The sequence below is a fragment of the Pelobates fuscus genome, chromosome 12, assembly GCF_036172605.1.
Source record: "Pelobates fuscus isolate aPelFus1 chromosome 12, aPelFus1.pri, whole genome shotgun sequence".
Taxonomy (NCBI): domain Eukaryota; kingdom Metazoa; phylum Chordata; class Amphibia; order Anura; family Pelobatidae; genus Pelobates; species Pelobates fuscus.
This window is the reverse complement of record NC_086328.1, coordinates 34958237-34982324: the sequence shown is the minus strand read 5'-3', so window position 1 is coordinate 34982324 and position 24088 is coordinate 34958237. Positions and strand designations below refer to the sequence as shown.

Genomic DNA, 24088 nt, shown 5'->3' with positions numbered 1-24088 from the left:
TCTGGAAAAATTCAACGATCGTCACAAATTGACTATTTTAGCCTGAATTTTATCATTGAGATTTCAGTGCATTTGGAATTTGGTATTTAGTGAATAAACCCCTCGATCTTCTTAGTACATAATGTATGTATGAAAAAAAATATTCTTACTGAATCTCCCGTAATTCAGTGCAATGTAAAAGCCCCGCTATGAAACGTCTTCCTCCTTCCGAGGCAACGGAGAAACAGTGAGACAAGCTAGAAGGAGAGAAAAATAAATAAATATTAAGTATTGATTTATAAACTGACAGAATGCCCTTTCGATTTCCTATAATAAGCCGACCAGGCTTGGCCCTTCAGCTGTGTTGGCTGGTAGAGAATTATGGGAGTTGTAATGCTACATAGAAAGCAAAGGCTAGTCTCCCTCTTCCATAATGTATTAACAACATAGTGCTGTCTCAAAATTAAAAATGAAGATAATCATATTATAGTAATAACTAGTATTTATATACTTCCTTTCTCCCAGTGAGACTCAAAGCGGTTTTCAGCATTCATATTAGAATGAACCGAGTCGGCAGCTGAATAATAGTGATAGATGTTATTATTACCCAATTGATGGTGCTCGTTTTATCGACCTCGGAAGGATGAAGGGCTGAGTTGACCCTGCCGGGATTTGAACCTGTGATCTTGCGTTTTCGAACAGGTTCTATAGTCATGGAATTTACTAACGGAGTAGAAACATGTTTGTGTTTCCTCAGCAGGACTTTCTCAGTATTTGATTCTTATTAATATATTTTGTTTATAAAAGCGCATTCTGAAGTGCTATCGCAGGGGCATACAATAAACACACAAAGTATGAAAGGGTTATCTGCTAAAGTGAGAATTGAAAGTGAATTTCAAATTAAAGGCTCGAGTAAAGTGAAAGCATGGCGGATATTGAGAATTTTCTGCTTTTTTGATCTCTTTGAACTCTTTCTAGTGAATAGCCCTGTGTGATGCCTGTCTGTGTAGCCAAAGTGGGCCAACTGGGTATGGTTTTCTGCTAATAACGAATGGCTTATTCACTAAGCAGTGCTGGTTATGGACTTGCAAAGTTTGAGCTGCTATGATAAAACTGAAAACAACTTCATCTTGGTTCAACATAGAAACATGGAATGTGATGGCAGGTAAGAACCATTCGGCCCATCCAGTCTGCTCGAATTTTCTAAATACTTTCATTATTCCCTGGCCTTATCTTGTAGTTAGGATAGCCTTATGCCTATCCCACGCATGCTTAAACTCCTTTACTGTGTTAACCTCTACCACTTCAGCTGGAAGGCTATTCCATGCATCCACTACCCTCTCAGTTAAGTAATACTTCCTGATCTTTTTTATTCCTTTGCCCCTCTAATTTAAGACTATGCCCTCTTGTTGTGGTAGTTTTTCTTCTTTTAAATATAGTCTCCTCCTTTACTGTGTTGATTCCCTTTATGTATTTAAATGTTTCTATCATATCCTCCTCGTCTCGTCTTTACTCCAAGCTATACATGTTAAAGGGACACTATAGTTAACTGAACAACTTTAGCTTAATGAAGCAGTTTTGGTGCATAGAACATGCCCCTGCAGCCTCATTGCTCAATCCTCTGCCATTTAGGAGTTAAATCCCTTTGTTTATAAACCCTAGTCACACCTCCCTGCATGTGACTTGCACAGCCTTCCATTAACACTTCCTGTAAAGAGAGCCCTATTTAGGCTTTCTTTATTGCAAGTTCTGTTTAATTAAGATTTTCTTATCCCCTGCTATGTAATAGCTTGTTAGACCCTGCAAGAGCCTCCTGTATGTGATTAAAGTTCAATTTAGAGATTGAGATACAATTATTTAATGTAAATTACATCTGTTTGAAAGTGAAACCAGTTTTTTTTTCATGCAGGCTCTGTCAATCATAGCCAGGGGAAGTGTGGCTAGGGCTGCATAAACAGAAACAAAGTGATTTAACTCCTAAATGACAGTGAATTGAGCAGTGAAATTGCAGGGGAATGATCTATGCACTAAAACTGCTTTATTTAGCTAAAGTCATTTAGGTGACTATAGTGTTCCTTTAAGATCCTTTCACCTTTCCTGGTAAGTTAACTTGCCAAAAGTCACTGTTTACTGAAAAAATCCATAATTTCCATACATTTTAGCTGTTTTTCCTTAATGAAGATGTATAGGGTTATTGAAATGTTAAATGTAAGGACCGAGTAGCTGAATGGAAAGCTTAGCTTCTATAGATATTTTCATTTCTGCTTTTTTTTACCTTAAATATGAAATTCACTTTGAATTCTCACTTTAGTATTTATAGTATATTGAGGTAACCAATATCTGCACGGAAGCCTTTTCCAAATCATTATAGGTGTATTAAATGTTGCTGTATCTCGCCTTTTCCAGTCCACGAGTGGAAATCGAGACTGTCAAGATAAATCCCCACATACGTAGTTCATAACATGAACAGTCACTGAATTCATCCCATTGAGAGATAAATGTTTATAAAAGCAATATATGCATTCATCAGAATTGACGATCCTTTAATTTGTCCAAATGGGCGTCTTTTGTAACAGACATTTTACCCCTATGTAATCCATTGCATGAAAATAACTGCATTCTCACAAATATATCCTCTACGCTACATGCTATTGATTGTGAGCCCTTTTGTACTGTGTAGTGACTCACTGTTTCTATGATCTCAGATACAATTGTAGTTTTCATTTTGTGAGAGATATTGAATTTCAAATAGCAGTAAATAACCATTTTCTTTTATGTTCTAGCTTACAATTAGCACCAAGTCCTGGCTTTAAGATACATGCTAAGAGTGTTTGTTATATGCACGAGTCCAAATGATGAGTGGTTAGAGTATATGTAGACCATACCTCACAAAATTTCAAATAGAAAAAAGGGCCAATTTCATTTTGAGGGTGTGAGTGGGGGTGTGGCCGAGGACGGCTGTTCTGAGATATTTTGTGTGACTTACTAATAGCAATTTATGGAACTAAAATGTAATTCAGAACAGGAACAATGTGTTTTATTTACACAGACTGATTTCTAAACACATTTATTGTAGTTTAAAGACACATTACTGTGAGTATTATTGCTGTGGAACTCTGTTAGACACGCAGACACATCAGCAACATGGAACATTGGGATAGAAATGAGAGAGGGATTTGTACTAAAATAAGGACTTTCCCTCCTAAATAGGGACACTTGGAAGGTATGCTAAAGGCATGCCTGTCCTTGGGTTCTCATTAGGTACGAAATCACTGCTTTTCCATTTTTCAGTCCCTGTGGCTGTCTCTACTCAGTTTCTGTTTTCCAATTCATGTGCTTCTTTCTATTACCTGACTCTCACACTTAATGATCCGTGCGCTTCTTCTCAACGTGACCTTTCCAGTTCATGCCTTGCTATCTACATCCCCGTTCTTGCTGTTTTCTACCTCATGCACGTCCCTGACCTCAGCCCTGAACTTCTCTCCATCATCCCAAATCCTTTGCTGCTTATTCCTAGTCCCTGCTATCTTAACTTGCTAAATCTAGCAGTGACTTTTACCAAGCTATGTGCTCCCTCCCTGAGTCATTGCACTTTCCTCTAGCCCCTGGCACCTCTGCAGTTCAGTTTTTATAAGCACCCCCTAAATAAGACCCTGTCAATGCTTTTTCGTAGCTATTGCACCCTCAGCTTCTCCAACACCATGCTGCTCTCTTCCGTCATTCCGCCTGTATTCCATCCCAGCACAAAAGATTGCTTCTCTATGAGACAAATTTGATTGGACCACTCTAGGACAGGGATGATGTCGGAGGGAGGCATGCGGAGCTAGGCCAGAAGCTATCACCGGCATTGGATTTAATGTAAGTTTAATATCATTTTGAGGTTTTAAAGAGGGAGACCTAGTTAGTAATGCCCAATATGGCATTATACGTTTTTAAAAAGTGTGTTAAAAGGGTTAGAGTAGCCGTTTAAGTATACAGTACCCTAAGCAAAGTCATTATTCCCCATCACAGCAGGTCATCAGTACATAACTAGCATCACCATCATTTTATTATTTAAAGTAGTTAGTAGTTACTATTGTATTATCTGAAAGGTTTTTTTTTTTGTTTTTTTTTTACAATTTTTATCCATTTTGAATCAAACAATATGATGTCATATATGGAAAATATAATGTTAATAAATTGACTTTTTCTCTCTCATCGCGGGAAAAAAAAAACATTTACATATTCCAAAGATGTGTCTGCGTCAATGTGAATGTCCACTTATTGCCAGAGGTGACACGAATTTCAGGAATTTAGCAAATAATGGTGAAAAATCAGATTTTTTGAAAGTAAAAACTATTGAACATAACAGTTCAGTCAGCAGGGGGAAATGTATATTTGATATAATTCTCTTATCAATGTGAAGAAAACATTTACATCAATAGTAGACCTTGGATTGGGGTATCATTTTGAATATATGTCTGAAAGTAACCAGTCAATGTGGATTCTGGCCCCCCAGATGTTGATGGACTTCAGTTTCCAAAATTCTTTGAATGCAATAGGTTGACAGGGAATTATTGGAGTTATAGTTCAACAACATCTGAGGGTCCAGAGTTTGATAACCCTGATTATGATCTATTAATGCATCGGTTGAATCTGATTAGATTAGCATTTTATACCTAATGTGCATTAAATCCGGCTTTTTGCCTTGTGTGCCATTTGTGTGAAAGACAAAAAAAAAATGAAGACTTCAATCAGCTAAACTTACTTTATTAAATGGAAATCCTGTTTGTTCTCCAGTAACTTTGCCATAGAAAGTGCCCCCGCATCTCCAATAGCATTGCGAGAAAAACTAAAAAATAAAATAAAAAAACAATGAACAAAAGTGAATGAAGAAACCATGGTATACCTGCCAGTCTGAACTCTAATAAATACAAACATGGCAGGTGAGGGAACGTGTCACTTATTCAGCTTTGGCAATTGTGTGCAGTATTGCTGTAAATAGTTGAGTTGATCATTCCATTTTAGAACAGAAGCCTTAAAAAACAGATTTTTCATGGTATAGAGCAGAGCTCCTCATCCCTCTCAACAAGGCACACCTAACAGTCCAGGTTTTAGGGATTACCTGGTGTTTAAATAAAAAAACTAAAAACACCTTAGATTCCAAGGTCTTTTTTTTCTTTTTCTAAAAACCTTAGACACACCCGGGTAATCCCTAAATCCTGGACTGTTAGGTGTGGTCAGCGGTATGTGTAGCCAAATCCATGGAACTGAAATCGGCTACACATTTCAACGAACGCCGCTGACCCTTACCTTCTCCTACACTCCGTTTTCAGCTGCAGAGACTAAGTCCCGTTCGGCAGTTTGAACTCAGTGCTATACTAAGCTAAATGCACGAACGGCCCAGTTCGTGCATTTGAATGGGAGTTAGTCATTTTTCTGTGTAAATAAAAGGACTCCCAGCTAACTTTTGATCTACTGGATGGATTTGTCTGATTTTTGAGAGTGTTTATGTTTAAAGTGTGCTGATTCTGAATATGTAATTTTTATTGAAAAAAATTGAAGATTGGATGTGTGGTTTTAAAGTTATAGCACATGTATAAAAACTGTATTTTTCCTGCTTGTGATAATTATGTTAACCCATTGTGTACCATAATTATATCACAGGCAGAGGGGAGGATTTTGTGTATAATTGCTGGGAGTGTTTTCTGTAATGTACGTGTGTTATTGGTTGTTCTGTAAAACCCTGTGGGCAGTACTATGTGTGTAGATTGTGAATAAAAGAGGCTGTATGTGCCAGTACAGTCAGTTCTGTTTGACCTCAAAACGAAGTGTCGTCTCGTTATTGGGGGAATTGGATTGTATGCTGATTGCCAGGAGTGTAAGCTGATTGTATGCTTTTCCTGTTCAGCTGTTTACAGCATTCATATGCTTGAGAGCATTCATATGTTGGTTGTGGTGTCTGCTGTAGTGCTGGGAGTCCTCAGGAAGCGCTAGGAGCATCCTTCAACGGAGGTACCCAGTCGGGGTGCCCGTCGATCCGTTACACTCTACATCTTTAAAACTACATCTTCCATGATGCTTTGTCATTCTAAAGCATTCTAAAGGCATGCAAAGCATCATGGAAGTTGTAGTTCTATAATATCTGGGGATCTATCTTTTGGGTACCTCTGGTATAGACTCTAGACAATCACTGGTCCTTACATAGACAGTAATAAGAATTACCATTTCTTTATGAAGATACTATAATAGTGTGGCATTCAGACGAGCACAGTCATTACTGCACAGATTACAGTGCTATGAACAGAATGTAGCAGCAAAATGTACATCTTTCCCCCTCCTTAACTCCTGTGGGCATTGATGGAGATATGGTGGACTGCAACACCCATCACTTCCAATCAGGTTTTGCTAGGGTGGGTGTTACATTGTTTTACCACATCAATTGTTCCTTCTACTCCAAATCAGTGGCGTACTTACCATGGTCTCAGGGGTCGCCTCTGCGACTGAGCCAGTCACTCCACAGGGTCCAGCTGCAGCCATGATTCCTGCGAGTGTGGGCCGCTGGCATCACTTCAGGGTCTGTGCAGTGCAGCACCGGCCCGGGGCCCGTAGTTGGCGGGTTACCAGCAGCTGTGCTGCTGCCCTGTGTGTAGCATGGCCCAGCGGTCTGACAGGAAGAGCTCACTAAGAGAGCACTTCCTGTCAGTACTGGTACGGCGGTCCAGTGAACTGGTACAAAAAAGGGAGGAGGGGTTGGGAATGACACACATGGAGGGGCTGGAATGACACACAGAGAGGCTGGGGGGCTTGGGAATGACAGAAATGGATGGGCTGGTAGGGATGAGAATGACACACATGGAGGGGCTGAGGGGGTTGGAATAACACACATGGTATTGGAGTTTTTGACAGGTGGTGCCCAGGAGGCAGTAGTAAGCCAAATGAAAGGTACCGAATATGAATGAGACAATCTGCTTTTCTGCGCAGGTTCAGGAACGATATAACAGGCAGGTAGGTCAAGGATCAGATTATAACAAAAGTGTACACACCAAAAAGCACAGTATAACTGAGAATATATAGGGGAGAGGCATCTACCTCTCACATAATATTGGCTGAAAAGTGATTAGCCCTTTTAAATTATTTCAGGTGTTCTGTTCCTTTAAGAGGCCGGCTTTCGGGCGCGTGTGCTCCTAGCGTCTATGAATTTCAGATGGAGCCTCCCGCAGGCTGCTGCGCGGAGAGCCGTGGTACTGTGTCCAAGTGCCGCAAAAATGTTGGCTGTTTGTTTGGGAATGAGACACATGGAGGTGCTAGGGAGGGAATGAGACACATGGAGGGGCTAGGGAGGGAATGAGACACATGGAGGTGCTAGGGAGGGAATGAGACACATGGAGGGGCTAGGGAGGGAATGAGACACATGGAGGTGCTAGGGAGGGAATGAGACACATGGAGGGGCTAGGGAGGGAATGAGACACATGGAGGTGCTAGGGAGGGAATGAGACACATGGAGGTGCTAGGGAGGGAATGAGACACATGGAGGGGCTAGGGAGGGAATGAGACACATGGAGGGGCTAGGGAGGGAATGAGACACATGGAGGGGCTAGGGAGGGAATGAGACACATGGAGGGGCTAGGGAGGGAATGAGACACATGGAGGGGCTAGTGAGGGAATGAGACACATGGATGGGCTAGGGAGGGAATGAGACACATGGAGGTGCTAGGGAGGGAATGAGACACATGGAGGGGCTAGGGAGGGAATGAGACACATGGATGGGCTAGGGAGGGAATGAGACACATGGAGGTGCTAGGGAGGGAATGAGGCACATGGAGGGGCTAGGGAGGGAATGAGACACATGGAGGGGCTAGGGAGGGAATGAGACACATGGAGGTGCTAGGGAGGGAATGAGACACATGGAGGTGCTAGGGATGGAATGAGACACATGGAGGGACTAGGGAGGGAATGAGACACATGGAGGGACTAGGGAGGGAATGAGACACATGGAGGGACTAGGGAGGGAATGAGACACATGGAGACAAATGTTCTGTTTTGCCCCGAAATATTTAGATGCTTACCATAAAGAACACATTCCATATTAAACTTAGTTTTAAAGACAGTGGTACTCACAGGGACTGCATATTGCACACTCACTTGATATTTATTATTGTATTGCAGTTTCCCATGCTCTCCGCAATTTGCGACACTCCAACATGTGACATGCTTACTCCTTCAATCCTAAAAAACATGAAAACATGTAAGCATGCATTAGCACAATCAGTTCTAGAGGATCAGATCAGTTCTTAGCTGCTCTCCTACCAATGCCAATCATTGTGCGCTCTGGGTATCGTACTTTTAATCTGAATAACATGGGATACTTTATGAGAAGACAGTGTGGGTCATTGAGATGTTCTCCGTCTCGTATAGTTTAATAATTTTAGAACATATTTTACAGGAAGCTAGCGAGTTCCATTAACTGGGGGTGATTCCTGGGTCAGTACAGCAAAATGGGCAGCACTGACGTTGAGCTATTCCACGCTGTGCATGAAGGAGCTGAACGTTCCTCGTAGAGATGCATTGATTCAATGCATCTCTATTAGGACGTGCTGATTGGTGCAGCGTGGTGTTTTGCCGCACACACTCAACAGCCTCCCAATGCTTTTCTATAAGGAAAAGATTGCTGATCTCAGCCAAGGCACAGTGTGAGCAGGGCCAGCCACGACGAGACCCACTCAGCACTGTAAGTAAACCACTTTTTTCACCGGCAGACCCGTTGCACTTTACAAATGACAGAAATGGGCAATAAGAGTTACAGCACTAGACGTACTGTTATAAAAAGAGTTTATTGCGGTGCAGTGAAGGCGGATCTGATAAGGTCTCCACCTATGAAAGATTTTTTTATGGCATGACAAAGCTTTTATGGCATGACAAAGTCAAAACTTTGTAAAATCCACATTCACAGTGGTGGAGTAAACCTTTTCCATCAGTATATCTAGTAAAATGGCACACTACTTTGCATTGTATTAAGAAACAATGCAGAATCCTAGGACACTGCACCCAACACCCGTTTTGGGTTTGTTAATCCTCTCCGCATGCTGAATTGCTCTACATTACTAAAGAATATATTGACATTAAAGATAATAGCAAAAGACATAAAGACATGTGTCACTTACTCAAGTGTCCGAAGGGCAACAAGAGACGGAAGCACTTTTGCCAAATCACGGATTCCAGCATCACCCAGCGAGTTGTTAGATAAACTGTGAACACGTGATAAGGAGGTCTCAATATCAAGTAATTGTTTCATAGCGATCTATGACCTGGATTTAATAAACTTTCTAAATGCTTCCAATCTGTTTCCAAATGATTAAAGTACAAACATTCTACCAGACTCTAATGGTGATTTCTGTAGATAAATGTAACAGATTGGATTAAATTAAGTCCTATATTAGTAGCAGGCTAGTTTTGATTGGACCCACCCTAACGGTTTATTTAATGCACACACATAGACCCCCGATTTAATATTTTTGGATAAGCTTTTAAAATGTTTTAAGAATTTGGATAAACTTTTTAAATTATTTTTTTTCAAAATATCTATCAAAAATATATTTATATCAAAAAAATATCAAAATGTTACAATATTAAAATATTTTTCAAAGGGGGTGGAGCCTGGCACTGGTGCCGACGAGACAACATACTGAGCAGCTCAAATAGCTTTAATCTGCAACTCCTCGACTAACAACTTACAGCTGACATGCTCATCTCTGACCCGATGTCGTTCCTTTTAACTCCAGCACACAAAAAGCAGTGTTCAATCTCTGCGGCCTACCTCACCTCCCAACTTAGAAGAACCACATGTTCCGCAAGAGGAGAACCTTGTGGAATAAAACTACCATCACTTGCAATCCTGGCTAGTACTGTCATACAAGCAGCACAGGTGGGCCGAAAAAGGCCACATACAAAGGACCAAGGCCGATAAACAAAATATTGGTACACTTTTTCAAAACCACTCGCCTGCTACAATGGCAGGAATGTGGTAGGGCGTAATGCCTAGTCTGTTCAGCATCCTGATGGAGAAGCACCTGTGCCAACTCCACTAGACATAGCCACAAAGCAGGATATTCAAAACTTACTAATAGATATACAGAAATTGCTCCAGGCTGAGCTGGGGTTAATAAAAGCAGATATGCAGGTGGTGACAGACTGGCTAAAGGCCACAGAGAAAGACATCATTGACCTCCACCAGGGTATGTCTTTCGTCAAAGAAGCCATACAACAGTTACAATCTACAAATTTAAAAAAAATTACGTTTAGAGTAAACCTGATGGAGGAACAAAGAAGACAGAAGAACATAACATTTAGAGGCATTCTGGATGAAATTAACATTGACGAGCCCCCACACTACATGAGGCGCCTCATAGCATCCATCCTTTCTCCTAATCTTGCCAAAAGATCTAGATGGGGTACATCATATGAGCAAGTACCCAAATGCACCTACAACAGTCACTCGAAATGTCATACTTCGCTGTCAAACATTCCAAGACAAGCGATGCATAATGACAGCAGTACAAGTAAAGACTACATATATCCTCGAAGACACCATCTATCATGACCCGCCAAGATCAAGTTCCTTGAGTGCCATCACAAAGCAATTACAGGAAGCTGGCCTGCTCTACGGTCTTTGTCAGTGTCAAGGGATGGGACGTTTCATGCATTCACATCTCCATAAGAAGTGCAAGCCTTTCTCACAGCTCTGGGTCTGTATGTCTCATCTACTGGCCTTGGAGGACTTACCACTAACAATCTGAGGGTCTTGAGAGGAGTAGTATCATTTGTTCCACAGCCTGGGAATTGTTCTGCATATGGGGAAAAGAGCCATATATGACTCTCTCTTGTATTGGCTAGTTCTATGTACTTTATACTGTCTTTAACAATATTGCAGACCTCTCACCTCCAGCTACCCCCTTGGTTAGGGATACTTTCCTCCTCATGCTGAGCCCTACTTTTAGCCACCCTTTTACTCATCCTCTTACTATGCCATATTACCAAATTACCATTTTGATTGTAATTAAGGGCTCCTAGCAATTGCTTTTGATTTCACTCGTACTTTTGTATTATCTTATTGAAAATTGGGTGCAACTGCATATTTGTCCATTCTGATTGCGTAACTGATGTTCTTTAATTGCCTTCGTGATATTCTCTTTTACCCACCAAAATAAAGAATTATATATATATTATTTTTTTAAACTATTAAGTAGTCTTAAAAGTGTATCCAACAATATGAAATCATTTGAAAAGCTTAGCCAAAAACGACTAAATTGGGTGCCACAGTTCTTTAAATAGTTGTCCTCCATATTTCTGTAAGACAATGTGAAAAGATTAAAATAATAAGCAGCTTTGTCACTTGTGTTTTCCCCTCAAATAATTATTTTCTGCAAAATTATACATACATATACAAAAGTAAGGACTTATTTTCCTAATGTATAACCAGCAGGTTGATAAAACTTGACAAAGGGTGGAACTTTGGTTGAAATTAGGTGTTTGCAAGACAACTCTACATTGATCTCACAGTGATCTCACATTGTCTTGTTAACATTAAAAACCATGAGTGAATTGGTGTAGATGTATCAAAGTATTCTGGAGAGTATTTTTGATTTTCGGTCTCTATATCTGTTGTTTGTATCTAAAAAGTGTTGACTTTTCTCTACATAAATTCCTCCATTTCTCACAGAAATATCAATTTCTAGAGTGGTGGGAAAAGTGGTCTAGAGTGGTGGGGAAAAAGAGAAGTGAAACAGAACACTTTTCTGTCAGAACAAATTATGAAAATATTGATAAATGTCTCAAAAAATGGTGTATATTTAAAAAATTATGTTCATAGAACAAAAAAAAAGCAAAATACAAAAAAGACAGATTTAATAAAAAAAAAAAGAAAAAGGTGCAAAACTGCCAGCAACACTTCAAATATCTTCCCCATTGTGTTCTATATTATTGGGGGAGGGGGATAAAGGGGGGTAGGTTTTCTTAAGCTTTATACTGTATGTTATGTCAATTATGTTTTTCTGGTGGGGGAAGAAAAATCAATAAAATTATGAATGAGAAAAAAAGAAATTAAACATTGTGTAAGAAGTGATTTTATATTTACAGTGATATTCTATTCTTTTGCTACCATTTCACACAAGACATTTCACCTAACATAAGCGAAGGTCACATCATGGCTGATCAGACGGACCACAACTTCTGCAGTGATTGGCTGTGCTTCTGCTATAATACACGTGCAGTCATGTCTCCATGGAGATGCTCTGCTGTTCCCCATTGTTCAGAACAACAATTCGTAGAAATGGAAAATGAGCCTCTGTGTGATAGGCAGTTCGCACGTCAAATTCACCGAAAACACAAATCTTTACATCCCACTTACTTCAGTTCCGAGAGTCTCGTGCAGTTGTTAAGCATCGCATTCAGAAAATTTAAATTCATTTGCAGTTCACAGTGGTTTAATCTAGATAATTGTGCAGATAACAGTACATTACTAGTTAATATTTTCAGCTTGTAACAAGAGCAGGCAAAACTCTATTATACCATCAAAATGATACAAAATGGCGGCATTGCAACTACATAATCACTAAACACAGTACTCTAGTAAACTGAAAACCTCACAGTAAAAATAAAAAATTTGTGGAACTGGAATTTTTCAAACTCAGTTATTGTCACAGTTTTGGTATTTTAATCTGATCTTTAAAATTACATTTTCACTTTGGTGACTAAATCCCACAGAAACAAATTTACCTCAAGGAACGTAAATCTTGAAGCTGTGAAACGATTCTGAAAGAGAATGAAAGAATATACCAGTTAATTTTGCACACGCCGCTCTGAACTTCCCTCAGAGCATTCAGACTGTGGGCAGCACTGCCCTCAAATAATTTTACATTTACGGGAGACTTTAGACATTATCGCTAATCTTACACTGAGCTATAATGTTTACATTGATTAGAGTGCCCGATTAACATAGTTTAAAGGGACACTATAGGTACCCAGACCACTTCATCTCTTTGAAGTGGTCTTGGAACAGTGTCCCCGTTACCCTTAGTCCTGCAGTTCAGTTTTGGAGAAATTGCAATGTTTACATTGCAGGACTAAGACAAAATTCTAGTGATTGTCTATCAGACAGCCACAAGAGATGGTTTCCGCGATGATACCAGACTTAGGTCACCTAATGCTCTGCATGGGGACATCCAGCGTCAGTGAAAACCGCATAGGAAAGCACTGATTCAATGTTTTCCTATGGGGAGGGCCTAATGTGCTCGCAGTGCATGTGCATTAGCCACCTCCCCGTCGGATGACGTCAGAGGAGGCGGAGCGCTGACCCAGTGCCGAGGGATATTGGTGAGTGACTATAGGGTTTTCAACCCAATATTGGCCGGAGGGAGAGTCCGTGAGGGTGGGGGGGGAGAGGGGGGGGGGGGAGACAGAGGGCACAGATTTGTATTCCTAGCACAGGGGTAGATAGGAGAAAAGGCAGTGTTTACTATTACCGCCTAGTAACACCTCTAGTGGCAGTCGCTCAGACGGCCACTAGAGGTGCTCCTTATCTCCCTGCTATATTTGCTGAATGCTCCCAATAGAGGTGCATCGATTCAATGCATCTATGAGGAGATGCTGATTGGCACAGAGTGGAGTTTTGCCATGCATGCGCAACTGGATTGACTGAGAGTCCCTCAGTCATGAAGGCGGAGCCAACCACAATGAGACTGGCGCAGTGATGGAGAAAAGGTAAGTGAAACAACCTTTTTACACCACAGAGAAGGAGACCGGAGGCCCTACATATGTATTCCTAACACGATATGTTCCTTTAAGGCCAAAGCAGGTAGGCAAGTGAAAGAATAGCTCACCTAGAGATTTTTTCTAATTTGGCTGTTTTGACCTTTAAATTTAAATTCCCTTTCAATTCACTATAAATTCCCCCTTTAGTGAATAACTCTGTGAGAGTCCTATTAGTTGCTATAAATTCTGCTCCATAACTGACTTCCTGGATTAATAATTGAATTCCTCGTCAATGTACATTTTGTCACAGAAACCTACTATTCATGGCGAAACATGCATCCAAATGTTTTAAACGTCCACAGAAAGACATGATTGTTTTTTAAAGGGAGGGGTGGGAGGTGGTGAATTAGCAACCTTTTCTAAGTGACATGAATCATGGGTTATATATAGCTATTTGTGTAATTAGATATGTCACTTAAATCAAGCATAGCTGTCTTTTGATTTTTTAAAATACATGTAATGCAGTTTAAACACAATAAAGGGGCTCTGCCGTGTATTACATGACATTTTTATTTTAATATATGTATAAACGCTATACTCAAAGCCAATTAACATAGGGGCTATGGCAGCTGATAACTCCATGCATTGCAATAGCACCAAATTATTTTTTGTTGTTATCTCTTGCTGACGTGAAATGCTGGGTGCCAACTGTGCCATACTCATAACATGTGGCCACAAAGGCACAGATTAGGTGCTTTGGTCTGACTAATAGTAATATGGAATATATGTCCATAAAATCTAAAGTGCCACAGGTAACCTTAGCACTGTATATACTAATCTATCTGATGTGTGAGTAATCCCTGGATAGGTCAGACTATGCCCTATGTCAAGAGCTCAAAGGAGTGGCTTATCTCTTCTATAAGTTCATTGCAAAAAGATCTTCTGTATCACATTACTCACAGAATGGTTCTCCTGTGCCCCATAACCCATTTATGTATTTCCTGTGCTCCATAACCCATTGATGTATTTCCTGTGCCCCATAACCCATTTAATGCATTTCCTGTGCCCCATAACCCATATAATGTATTTCCTGTGTCCTATGACCCATATAATGTATTTCCTGTGCCCCATAACCCATATAATGTATTTCCTGTGCCCCATGATCCATAAGATGTTATTGATTATTTAAGCAGCAGCATATGAATTGTTCATACACTGAACAAAATTCTAAACGCAACACTTGTTTTGCTGCCCCCATTTTTCATGAGCTGAACTCAAAGATCTAAGACTTTTTCTATGTACACAAAAGGCCTATTTCTCTCAAATATTGTTCACAAATCTGTCTAAATCTGTGTTAGTGAGCACTTCTCCTTTGCCGAGATAATCCATCCACGTCACAGGTGTGGCATATCAAGATGCTGATTAGACAGCCTGATTATTACACACAGGTGTGCCTTAGGCCGGCCACAATACAAGGCCACTCTAAATACATTTATAATTTTGTTCAGTGTAGAATTGCAGCACAGCACTTTTCATGTACTGCCAAACAGCATGAATGCACACCTCCCAACAGTCTCAGACCAGTAGGGAGTGTTCCAGTTCCAAGGCCCTGTGCTGCATCTGGGGACACAATGGAACAGTCCCCAGCAATCATAGCAGGAGTCACTGTGCATAATACACTAGGACCATGCAGAGAGCACTTCAGTAGTGCTCTGCGCATGTTGTGCTCTGAGTGGGCTGCCTGGTGACATACCCTTACTTTGAGAGGCCCCTGCCTTTCTGGGTGGGAAATCGCCAGTGGAGCAAATTTCTAATTGGTGACCCTCAATATCTGTGTGCAGGAAACATGGCAAGTCTTGCAATCATTGCTAAAAAAAACTAATGCAACAATAAATGCAACAGCAATTATGTGCAATCTAATATATTAATTTTTAAAGAGTAACCCATCCCCCCCTGGCTTTATTATATAGATTTGACTAGTTACCACCCCTTACCTTTGGGTACAGTCCATACGACCCTTCAATTCTAGGATTACTTTGTTTTTACGTACCCTACATGTAAAATAAAAAGATACATTAATATTTGTACTGTAACACAAATACAAGACACACAATAACTACAGTGAGAATTGTCAGCGATTCAAAGTGAATTTTAAATGTAAGACCTAAATAGCTGTGCTGGAATCATAGATGATTTGGAGAATTTTTCCAATTTGACTATTTTGGCCTTAAATATGAAAATTCACTTTGAAATCCCAACAGTTCTCACTTTAGTTAAAAAAAAAAAAAAATCCCTGTCTGTGTAAAATATGTAATGGTGGATTTTCTGGAAGAATGACACATAAAATATGGTAAACATTTTTATTTTATCATGAAGGTCATATGCCTCCTAGAACCTCAAAGGTGTGACTGGCCATAGCTAACATTTTGATTGGCTATGGCATACCATGTGATGTAGCTGAGGATTGTGGGGTGTTATTCTGTCCTGCTTACAGCATGGAATCCTGAGCTGTTTGGACTGATAATTGCCTCTTCCCTTATAATTGTCCCTTTCACCAGAACAGGCAGGTAGGTTTATTTTTTTTATTTTATTGCATCTTGTTTTTGAAAGTGTACCATTGCTTTTCCGTCCTATCTTTGCTCATATTTTTAAAATCTTGTTCTGAATTCACCAATATGCAATGTTTACATAATTCATTTTTTCCTTTTAATTGTGAGTGGATATACAGAATATGCACTATTTACTTAAAACATTTTTCAGCTAAGGGAAAAAAAAAGTATACAATTTATAAACAGTGGATTTCAGCAGTTTAGTGCAATGTATTTCTAATCTATAGATGCACTGATATAATTTGTTGGGAATGTGATTTTTATATATATATTGGTAACGTAGCCCTAATTAATGAATTGCTAAAAATGCCTGATATTGGCTACAACTTGTTGCATATACACAGGTGTAGTAATCGGGGCACACCATGTTATTTATTAGAAAACAGCTGCTCTATAGTCCTGAGGTTGTGAGATGGCTAGAACAAAGGGGTGATGCTTAATGGGGTAGATTTAAAGTTAGGGGTGCCTTCATTCTAGAGTTTAATCTATTTGGAGTCAGGAACCTAACCTTACTGTATCCTGCCCCTTTATTTTTCCTATTTATTTTGTTGCATATTCTGTATACAAGATTTAATCCATATTACCTCTAAATATGCATCACCGACTGCTGTGCCCCATTGGGTTCATTAGCATACCTACTCTTTAATTTAAATCCACTTTTGTAAGTCACCCTGATTGTGTTCGTGTTTTTTTAACCGCATACATAAGTCTCCATTAGCAATACAACATTTTACATTTAGACATCACATTCCCTTTAAGACACTCAGCTTACCGTATGGCTTTAACACTTGGAACAATGTGAGAGTTTGCGTGTATAAGATCAATAATATGCTCCAATCTTACAGATGGCTCATGAATACTGCAAAGAAAACATATCTGTTTATTGTAGGGATTTCCAAGCGGCCTGTGAACACTTCCGATTCTGACAGTTTTTAAAATGAATATGTATTGAGTAAATTAAAGGCACAGTTAAAGCTTTATGTCCAGAGTCCCGCTTTATACCACTTTAAATCACTGAAGCATAAAGTTGTGAAGTATTTTGTACCTGCATTTCTGTTTTGTTTTGCTATATATATATATATATAAAAGCAGTTCAAATTCATTGACTCGATTTATTTACCAAACAATTCACTGAAAACGAAATTGCATCATTTAGGCCAAAACAGTTAATTTGGGGAAAATTCTCCAGGCCTGCTATAGTTACAGATGCCTATTTTTTTTGCAATTTGTTTTTCAGTCATGTTCCACTAATGTAGTTGATGACTTTCATGGTGAGATTTTGTCGCTTGTTCATATCGCCTCCCTTAATGGTATTTACTAACGAGTGCTGTGCTTAAAGGGGAACCTGTCCCTTCTCCTGGATGTTTAAAGGGACACTATAGTCACCAGAACAACTTTAGCTTAATGAAGCAGTTTTGGTGTAAAGAACATGCCCCTGCAGCCTCACTGCTCAATCCTCTGCCATTTAGGAGTTAAATCCATTTGTTTATGAACCCTAGTCACACCTCCCTGCATGTGACTTGCACAGCCTTCCATAAACTCTTCCTGTAAAGAGAGCCCTATTTAGGCTTTCTTTATTGCAAGTTATGTTTAATTAAAATTTTCTTATCCCCTGCTATGTTAATAGCTTGCTAGACCCTGCAAGAGCCTCCTGTATGTGATTAAAGTTCAATTTAGAGATTGAGATACAATTATTTAAGGTAAATTACATCTGTTTGAAAGTGAAACCAGTTTTTTTTCATGCAGGCTCTGTCAATCATAGCCAGGGGAGGTGTGGCTAGGGCTGCATAAACAGAAACAAAGTGATTTAACTCCTAAATGACAGTGAATTGAGCAGTGAAATTGCAGGGGAATGATCTATACACTAAAACTGCTTTATTTAGCTAAAGCAATTTAGGTGACTATAGTGTTCCTTTAATACAAGTTACAGGGCGATTTCAGCTTTTATTCAGTAGTGTAATCTCCAGAGAAGTAACAGTGCCACTTTATTGGTACCTGTTCAGAAACCGGTTTGAAACATTTTTGAACCTGATATAAGAACTTGATCCTATGTACCTTTTATGAAACCATGTCAAAGGATTGTTTACGTGTGCGACCAAGTGGTATGCAAAGCATCCTGATTTACAAACTGGCATATTTTTCAATCTTGACTAAGTGGATGACATGGTGTAGTGCAAGTAAAATTATTAAAAAAATAAATAAAATTTGATGTATACACTAACGGAGCTATTCATGTAGCCAGCATATAGAGGTTATGTAGAAAGGTGGTTCCATGAGAAATGTTGTATAATTGCGACACAAATGGTGTCTGCCTTTATGTTATTATAACCATCCCCACCATCCGTGCTCCAACTACGGCAGAATAGAACCGTGATCTTATTATTTAGTTAATTTGTTGCAGATTATGTATAAAAATTGGTGCGCTGTTTTAACATTTTGTTTTTTAATATCATTGGCCAGAGTACCAAACCGGAAGCATACTTTGAATTTAAAATTGACATTAAATTCCTCCCAATTCTTATTTTAGTACATAGCTCTGTAATTGTGGCAAGGTGAGGGTTAACATGATTATATCTAGTAAGATTTCGAATTTGGGAAATTGCAGTATTTATAAAGGATGGATGATAAGTTTGTGTTCATTCTGGTTATTCTATAAGAGGGTTAGACTGTCTGTTTGAACATATGTATGTGTACAATAGCAGCAGGGGATTTATAGTGAGTCGCTTAATCTCGGGACCTGCTATTCTACTGCAAACGCTTTTCAAACACAGGAATCATACCCTCATATCGGAATCTAGAATGTTGAGATTTCAGATTGGTCTTTAGGTTGGGGTTTCATTTTAGCTGCAAAATGTGATTCCCTTCTAAGTTGGCTGTGTATATAAATGTAAATAAGACGGCGCAAAAATATATAAATAGGACTGTGGATAAAATTGCAGCAACAACAAAAAAAATCCTAGTAATACGATTCAAAGGTAACAACAATAATAAATTGGTGTGCAGTACATTAAATCACTATATCAGGCAATGTATAAAAATTCATAAATCACTCAAAAGTGCTCATTATTTAACGAGTATGTGCCCAAGTAATAGTGTTAAATGAGTGTATCTAAACTCAATAGGCAGTGGTATAATGACTCCCACGAGTATAATAAGTGTGTTAGGGCTTGTGACTGTGTATTTCACAAATCATTATTTTTTGGTGTTCAACTTCAGCTTGCTAAGGTGCTTAGTGTGTCTGGAGTCTGTCAACATTGTGACAGATTATGAAAGCGCCACTGATTTCAATAGAAATGTTCTCTTTTATAATTGGGGGTGGGCAGAGAATGATTAAGATCCCACAGGGCCCTAGGCAGGTTACAAGTCTGAGCCCCCTTCATTCTTCACATAGGGATGGCTAAGGGGGCCAAGCAAAGGCATGGTTCCAGGGCCCTATATGACCCCTGGGGCTGCCTCGTGTTGCCCTATGGTTAATCTTAATCTGGGGTCAGGAACAACGCCCTGGCTGTCACTCAGTTAGAAGCCTCTAATTGTAAAATTCCTCGTCACAAATGGAAAGTCTGTTTTCCAAAGGCTGCAAACAGCAGATCTGCAGCTTTTGCAACCTCCTCTTTCATATACCCCAAAGAAAACCTGCAGAAAAAAAAATTTATTCTTAGGGGCATATCTACTAAATTAAGACATATACCAGTGTCCGAGTCTAAGCAAATGTTCACCAGCTGAATGGCTGTGTTAAAGGAATAGTTTAATACTGTAATACTAGAAACCGTGTTGCATTAATGGTGAAACTTGATTTAAAAAATACATTTCACAGCCTAGATTACCCGGTTACTTAAATGTTTTAGTTAATTTATTTTTATTTAGACCTACCTTATCGTAACTCCATTGGGGCTTCTTGATAGGACTGCAAGGCAATCGCTATAGACATCCAGAAAACTCCTGTTTCTCTTTGATCTGCGTAGATTAAGATTTTCAGAACACTCAATAATATTTAAGTTCAGTAAGAAACAGAGCGTTTGTGTTGGGCATAGCAGCCAGTATTTATGGTCACCACTAAAAGGTTAGCAGGTGATTTCACAGCCAGTTTATTATAGTGCCAAAGTTTAAGAAAATATGAATGAACAGTGACCATAAAACAGAATGAATTCCCTAAAAGCTACATTGTTCAGAGTAGAGTAGGTAAAGATTGCGTAACACGCATACCGAAGAGGCGCAGGAGGAGGAGCAATTTTTCAGAATATTCCATTATAAAAACAGATGCTGCAGCAGACGGGCAAAGAGTATGCAGCGCAGGAACAGAGTGAACAGATAGAAAAGCGGGACTGTCCCTCGTAAATAGGGACACTTGGGAGGTATGATAGTGTAAACAGGTCAGACTGAGCATTCTGCTTTTTCCAAATGGTATTGGTTGATAACAAAATAGAACAGATACAGGATGGAATGCACATTGTCAAAGGAGGGAGGGCAGGTTTTAGTTTTGAAGTGCAGTAGCATGAAAAGACCCCCTCCTCTCCTTGATGACAATGTGGTCAATGCAATCTTGTCCTTTAAAACCGATATGTCCGTTTATTAAGCATAAGCTGCTATTAAAGCTTTGCTAATGCTAAATAAAGCATGCGTTCCAATGTTCCTGGCATGGACACACTCCAGGAACTGGCCAATTACGTATCAGCCAATCCTGGCCATTCGCATTCAATTGTTAAATTTCCGTAGAACAGTCAGCAGCAGTATTCAACAGTCTTAAATAATTTTCGTTCTTTAAACAATATTCATAAAACTATTGCGTGAGGCTCCGGATCTTTTACAAATTAAATATTTGCAGGTGTAGAAGTGCAATCAGGTTGATGGCTGAGATGCCCGAGATACTCACATGAAATGCGTTAGGTTGGTGCAGTCATTCAGCACGAACAGCAGACGCTTAAAGTGTTCCGGTTGGAAGTTACATTCGGCCAACCTTAAAAAAAGACATTAGGTGTTAAACAACTTTATTTTTTTTTCTTCTTCAACCTTGAAGGGCTCACTGGTGGTCTATGAAACCATTTATTTATTATTATTTTTATTGGTTTTACTGAATATTACTTCAATGTAAAATCAGTCTTACAAAAGAAAAAATAATATTTTGTTTTCATTCAAAATATATTCAAGATCAAGGAATTGAATGTGGTTTGTTGATAGTATTTACCCAGTAACCTGCCCCCCAAAGGCCAAAACAAAAAACTTAACTAGTTCAGTACATAGCGTTTTAGGTCACTGGTGGTCCATTAAAATTATGACTAGTAGTAGGGATCGACCGATTATCGGTTTTACCGATATAATCGCCGATATTCGGTATTTTCAGCAATATCGGTATCGGCCAATAGGGATACCGATATTGCTGATAATACCTCCCAGGACCGCCAAGCTCATTACAAGCCCGGCGGTCCTGGGGAGAGCTCCCAGCAGCTCCTCCAGGTCGAGCTGGCCGCGGGTCTCGCGAGATTTACACTGGGGAGCTGGAGGAGCTGCTGGGAGGTGAGTAAACGCTTGCTGCCCGCTCTCCCCAGGACCGCCGGGCTTGTAATGAGCTTGGCGGTCCTGGGAGGTATTATCAGCAATATCGGTATCCCTATTGGCCGATATCGGCAAATTATATCGGCTATCGGCCTGAAAGTTCACAGAATATCGGTATCGGTATCGGCTCTAAAAAATCAATATCGGTCGATCCCTAACTAGTAGGATGAAGATCTGTTGAGTATCTATATTATACCACACTATATTTCTGATACATTCTTTTTATAATAGAAGCAAGAACAGAAATGTTAACACGGCTCATGGGTTAATTTAAATTCTTTAACATTACGTGACAATGAAACAAAATACTGACAGAAGGCCAATGACTGGGTACGTAGCGTAGCAGCAGCCAAATCTGTAGTGGGCACAGATTAAAATCAGAATATACGATCTACCTGAGACAATGGAGCACGGGGACTGACCTCCGGCCGCTGACGGACCTACTGGGGGACCGGCCACCCACACAACTGGACACATTCCGCTACCACCAGGTGAAGTCGTACCATGCACTACTACCAGGTAGAGCCCACCTCCACAGGCAACTCACCGACTTTGAACAGCTGTGCACGAACAGGAGACATATGGAACATGGAATCTCCCGAATGTATGTTATCCTCCAGAAGTCGGAGGACAAAGGCAGGCCAACATACACAGACAAATGGGAGAGGGAGACCGGGAACCAACTTACAGACCAGGAGTGGGGAAAGATTTTCCTCCTCACGCACAAGTGCTCCATAAGCTCAAAGTTCCAGGAAACTAGTTATAAACTCCTGACACGATGGTACCAGACGCCGGACGACCTCAGACGTATGCAGGTCACTGACACAAGCGACTGCTGGAGGTGTGGCACCGAACCGGGCACCCACATACACATATGGTGGACATGCCCACGCATCACACCATACTGGCAGATGATCCATACAAAGATCAAGGAGATCACAGGTTCGGATCTTCCCCTACAACCCCTGCCGATACTCCTACACCACACGCCCATACCAGCACACACATACAAAAACTCCCTCACCATGCACTTACTCACAGCAGCGAAAGCCCTCATACCACTACATTGGAAAAGTACAACGGTCCCCACATTCAGGCAATGGGTGGATAAGGTGGAAAATATCTATGACATGGAAATCATGACCGCCTCCCTGCAGGAGCGATCCGACAAATGCGCTCTTAGGTGGTTCCCCTGGAAAACATACCTGTCGAAAAAGCCAGCATAATACCCTCCTGGGGGGCACGCTAGAGGGTGCTGTCCGAGCAGTGGCCACTGGCGGCTCGCAGGACGACCGCAAAAAGACCGGGATGATGGCATGGCCGCGGGGGCCTGGGGGGCCCCGCTCGGGGAACCCTCTCCCCATTCCCCCATCCTAACAACCCCAACCCCGACCGCACACCCCCAATCCCTATCCCCCAGTGGTCCCACGACACACAACTAGGACAGACCTTCACTGCCCGGGACACAGGACGCCCCTATGGGGGCATCCATTTCACATCCAGCACACGCCATAACCAGACAGTCACGCCAGATGAGGGCGTAGAATAAAGAAAAACCAAAACGCCAGACGCAAACCGCAACCGACCCCAACCCAGACACACCCAGGCGACATAACCCCAAGACAGACAGAGACAAACGACGGGAGGGAATACCCAAAAGACCACGTACAACAACACGCACTAAGGCCCACAAGTTCACTTAAGGCTAGTGATCCCTGAAAATAAACTCAAACCTGCAAAGTAGTATCTCCTGACGAAGGAGGAAGCCTCACGAATAAGGAATCGGACCTATCACAAAATGAAGAGTCCCCCCCCTACCTTAGCGGATACCCCCCTCACCAAAGCCTTCACCATACACACAAAATTGGCAAGACAATGACTTACACAGAAGACCCCAAAATATGGAGTCCCCTCACCACGTCCCACCGACCAACCCAAACTGTCGCTAGCTCACTCAACGAACCCCAAATTCTCTCATCTTCTTCCTCTCTTACCCGTAGTTACATCCTAACCCGGTTAGATGTTCTTAATTACATAAAAATTTGACAGAACAGAATCTTAACAGACGACCTTAAATTTACAACACCGAATAACAGACACATGCTATGGACACCCCTGCAAAGTGTTGTACTGTTATAATTATTGAAATACGGCTTTTGCATAAGCCCATGCATAACCTTAATTAATCACGCCTGTATTTACTGAATCTGTCAATCGAAAAA

The 24088-nt window shown here is 40.5% G+C and overlaps 1 protein-coding gene and 1 long non-coding RNA gene across 3 annotated transcripts in view; one reads left to right on the top strand and one right to left on the bottom strand.

The window, feature by feature from the left end:
* Positions 1–24088, top strand: part of LOC134578777 (uncharacterized) — a 495152-nt gene that overhangs the window by 150427 nt on the left and 320637 nt on the right. The window lies entirely within an intron of this gene.
* NLRC5 (NLR family CARD domain containing 5) overlaps positions 1–24088 on the bottom strand; it is a 140481-nt gene that overhangs the window by 27353 nt on the left and 89040 nt on the right. Inside the window, exons 27-36 of one of the 2 annotated variants that reach the window (XM_063437813.1) lie at positions 21187–21270; positions 20187–20270; positions 17089–17175; positions 15702–15758; positions 12733–12768; positions 12365–12445; positions 9123–9206; positions 8104–8187; positions 4727–4810; positions 150–236 (exon numbers count right to left, since the gene is read on the bottom strand). In XM_063437813.1, coding sequence (XP_063293883.1) covers positions 150–236; positions 4727–4810; positions 8104–8187; positions 9123–9206; positions 12365–12445; positions 12733–12768; positions 15702–15758; positions 17089–17175; positions 20187–20270; positions 21187–21270 — 768 coding nt within the window. The remainder of the gene's footprint in view (positions 1–149; positions 237–4726; positions 4811–8103; positions 8188–9122; positions 9207–12364; positions 12446–12732; positions 12769–15701; positions 15759–17088; positions 17176–20186; positions 20271–21186; positions 21271–24088) is intronic. The other variant, XM_063437814.1, reaches the window with a different exon arrangement.